The sequence below is a fragment of the Quercus lobata genome, chromosome 3 (genome assembly GCF_001633185.2).
Source record: "Quercus lobata isolate SW786 chromosome 3, ValleyOak3.0 Primary Assembly, whole genome shotgun sequence".
Lineage (NCBI taxonomy): Eukaryota > Viridiplantae > Streptophyta > Magnoliopsida > Fagales > Fagaceae > Quercus > Quercus lobata.
Genome location: NC_044906.1, coordinates 2,021,116 through 2,025,314, shown reverse-complemented (window position 1 = coordinate 2,025,314; position 4,199 = coordinate 2,021,116). Strand labels below are relative to the sequence as shown.

Sequence of the window (4,199 nt, the reverse complement as noted above, 5' to 3'; positions counted from 1 at the left end):
TGACAACCCTCTTAAGCACATGATTTCAGGAGCAAGAAACATGATCCCAAGTACCACAAACTACAAATACAAGCCAAATTCCCGCTACTGCATATTTAGGATGATCTCCATCTTTAGAATTCTCAACCTTGCATTATAGAAAACAACATATTGACGAAAAGTATCAATCATTATAACCATTGACATCAAAGTATTGTCAAGTAAAAATATTATCCTTTTAAGTATAATAATATTATTTTTGTGTGTGCTTATGAAGTGTGAAGGGACACAATAATATGTATGATGGAGACATACTAGTGCAATTTACTAGGATTCTACTATTCCTAAAAATTGGCAATGTTCACATAATTCTATTATATTTCTATTATGATAATTATCTTGTGGGAGAGGGAAAATGTTGCTCTTGTTCATGCATTAGCGCATTAAAAAGATTGAAGTTAATAGTGTGGAAAATTAGGAGATTTGTTGAATAATAAACTTACCCTTTCTCAAAAGAATTATTGCATGGTGATATTATAGATTGCCCTCCCAGAGCCAATGTATGGTGGTATTCAAGTCAGCCTTCCAATGCCATTCATCTTCTTGTGTTGCTAGTACTCTTTTTAGCTTTGGTGTCCCTAAAGCTCCACGAGAGAAAATCTTCATCTCAGGGCACTGCCTCACAATTACTTCTTCCAATGAAGGGAGCTCAAAGGAATAACTTCCGAAGCAAAAGCTTGCAAGTTTTGGCAAAGAATCAAGTTTTAAGTATGTCAACTGGGTGAAAGTAATCACCTCACTTGCTTCACCTCCCTCCCCTACTACAACTTTTGTTATCTTGTCACATTCACTCACACTCATTTTCTTGAGTTGTACCAGACTTTTGGCTGTTGAGAATGTAATTAAATTAATCAATCCATGACATTTCAATATTTCCAAATTTGTCAAATTTTGGAAAGACATCGAGGATGGCACTAAAATTTTCAATTCGCCACATTGTGACACTTTCAGATTTTCCAGATTATGCAAAATTAGGCTTGGTTGAGTGTCTTCTTTCCACAAACATGTCAGCAATGGTTGGTTTAACAGCTCTAATTCTCTTAGTTGTGGGAGTATCCTATCATGTTTTTCCTCATCAAAAAGTTCATACGGGAATATTTCTTCCTGAGAACTACCCGTCAAAACAAGTTTCTCTATGTTGTGTAATCTTTTAAGAAAACCAGACCAATTAGAAATAGCTAGATAGTCAATCACCGAAAGAACTTTTAGTTTGCAAAAGCACACTTCTTCCAAAAAATGGGCGAGTTCTATCCCCTTCATGTTGTGATTTCGACCCAATCTCAAATCCTCCAAGTTGGGAAATGCACCCTATAAAAATTCAAATCAGTACAGAAAAGAAAATAGGATTCATTAATGAAATGGAAGTCTCTACAATTAATGATAGGAACATGGTATCATCTTATCACCAGAACATATATAGATGAAATATTTATTAATAAAAATCAAAGAAAGTAAAGATTAAAGAACAATATCTTTAACTAATGCTATCGAATAATGTAAAATGTCATACAAAAAATGATGCAGCAAATGCAAGGTGGTGTAAGAGTCATTTATAAGAAAAGCATTTTCCAAAAAACTCATTTACCTGTTTTGTCAATCAATTTTTTCAAGTTGTCACAATTCGACACCTGTGGTACACCAATATTTCTAGGCACGTGGACCAAAAAAAAAAAAACAGAGGGACATATATTTGGATGCAAATATAAAGATTTATGAGCATTACTGTGGATCCACATTTGAATTTTTTTTTTTTTTTTGGGTGTGTGGGAGATGATTACCACTCCAAACAGGGTTATAATTTCTCGTAAACCTACATATTTTAAGAGTAGTTTCAGTAAAAAAAAAAAAAAAAAGAGTAGTTAAATTAGCCTCTCACCTCTTGAACCATGAAAAGAGGTTGTTGAATGGAGGGCTCAACTAGGATCTGTTCAACTGTTTCTTGAAAGCTCAAAAATTTTGAAGCAAATCTCTCAATTTGATCACATCCAGTCATCTCCAATTGTTTCAACAATGGCCATTCTGAAATATGCACCCCCCGGCAAAACCACTTAAGTTTTGGCATTTTACGAAGTAGCAGGAGAGTTAATTTAGGGAAAACAAATCTTGCTGCAGCTTCTGCAACATCTTCACGCGAAACAATTTCCTCCACTCCGCAATTTTCTATCCGAAGATCCTCCAACTGCATGAGCCATCTAGCCACAGATGCTGGGAACAAACTTTTCAAACTCTCACATTCCAAAACACTTATTTTTCGTAGATTTTGAAAGCTGAAAATTCCTTGGGGGTCCTTATTCCATACATGCTTCATCTTCGGTAGACGTTGCAATTTCAATATTTTCACAGGAATAGCTGTCACAGCATGTCTTTCTCTAACATCGTGGCTTTGAAGTTCAAACACTTCTTGTAGTGAACCACAATTAGATACGTAAATTCCCTCTAGGCTTTGGAATCTTGTTAGTATATTAGATTTAAAGATATCCACAAGATTTTCACAGTCTTTGACAAATAGAGATTGAAGCTTGAAAAAGGAATCTTCAGCTAATTTATCATGCCATGTGATTTTCAAGTTCTCCATGTTCAAGATTGCCAATGTTTCCAAACTAGGAAACCCAACCTGCAAGTCCATCCTATGTGTGTAAATGACATACCTAATCATAATAACTCGCATAATAGAAAATAAGATAATAAAAATAGGTCACATGACTGTCAAGGTGGAAGCCCAGTGGAATGAAAATTAATTTTTTTACTAATGGTCAATATTTTCTGTCCATTACTTAACTGTAGAGACCATTTTGACACAATATCAAAAGATCAAGAACTAAACTGGCACATTTGAAATGTTAGTGACTCAACTGACATAATACTATTTGTGCTATAAGCTTTTATTACAATAAGATTTTATTAAAACAAGATGGCTATACAAAAACACATTTTCTATCATAAAAATATACATAAATTAATCAAATAATTAGAAAAAAAAATAAATGTAATTAAATGCATATTAAATTTCAAATTTAGGACCAGTTTTTTTTTTAGAGGGATTAGCTATAATTTATGTTATACCATTAGTCTCTTACCTTTTCAACCAAGAAAAGTGGTTGAATGGATGTCTCTAGTTGACTCTGTTCATTTGGTTCTTGAATTCTAATGTTCTTTGAAGCAAATATCTGAATTTCATTAGACCCAGATACCTCCAATGTTTTCAATAATGGCCATTCTAAAGTATGCACCCCTTGGTAAAACCACTTGAGTTTTTTCAACATTCGAAGCTTCAAGAGAGTCAATTTAGGGAACACAAATCTCACATCTTCTTTTGCACCTTCTTCCTGGTTAATAACTTCCTCAATCCCACATCTGCATATTCGAAGATTGACCAATTGCTGGAGTGATTTGGCCACTGAGGTTGGAAACAAATTCTTCAAACTCTCACAGTCCACAACTTCTATTTCTTGTAGATTTTGTAAGGAGAAAGTTCCCCGGGGGTCCTTATTCCATACACGCTTCAAGTTCGGTAGACGACGCATAAATAATTTTTTCAACTGAGTGAGTGCACGTGTCTCCATAACTTCTTGCCCTTGTAGTTCAAACATTTCTTCTAGCGAACCACAATCATCTACTACAAGGGACTCCAAGCTCTGGAATCTTGACAGCATATTAACCTGGAAGATTTTGATAAGATCTTCACAGAATTGAACCGTCATGGACTGAAGCTTCGTAAAAGAGCCAGGGGAAAATTTGTCATGCCATATAATTTTCAGTTTAGACATATGAGAAATTGTCAATGAATCCAAATTGGGGAATGCAACCTGCAGGACCCATACCGTGAGTTCTTGATATAGGAAACAATCATAAACGTAATGCAAGACAAGATATAAACTAAATAAATATGCCAATGAATTCTATGTTTAGATGAAAAACGTATTTATGATTTTGCATACAAATGTTTGTGAATATGGTCCCAACATGTTAAAGGAATTCTATCTAGTTGAAAAGAAAATTAAAGAGTAATGAAAAATTGTCATGAATCCTATAAGCAAACTCTCAATAAAGGAAGTAATTACAAAATATGAGGCGAATTTATGCTTGCAAATTAGATGAAAGGTGGAGTCATTTAAAAGAAAACCATTTTATATAGACATGTTATGCATTGAGCAGCACTT

The 4,199-nt window shown here is 34.2% G+C and overlaps 1 protein-coding gene across 1 annotated transcript; it reads right to left on the bottom strand.

Annotated features, from left to right (window-relative positions):
* Positions 1-513: 513 nt before the first annotated feature.
* LOC115979771 lies at positions 514-3,740 on the bottom strand. Its single transcript, XM_031101832.1, has 3 exons — positions 3,117-3,740; positions 1,916-2,653; positions 514-1,347 (listed from the first exon to the last, which is right to left on the bottom strand). The coding sequence occupies exons 1-3, from the start codon at positions 3,738-3,740 to the stop codon at positions 514-516; spliced, it is 2,196 nt and encodes a 731-aa protein (XP_030957692.1).
* Between the last annotated feature and the right edge of the window lie 459 nt (positions 3,741-4,199).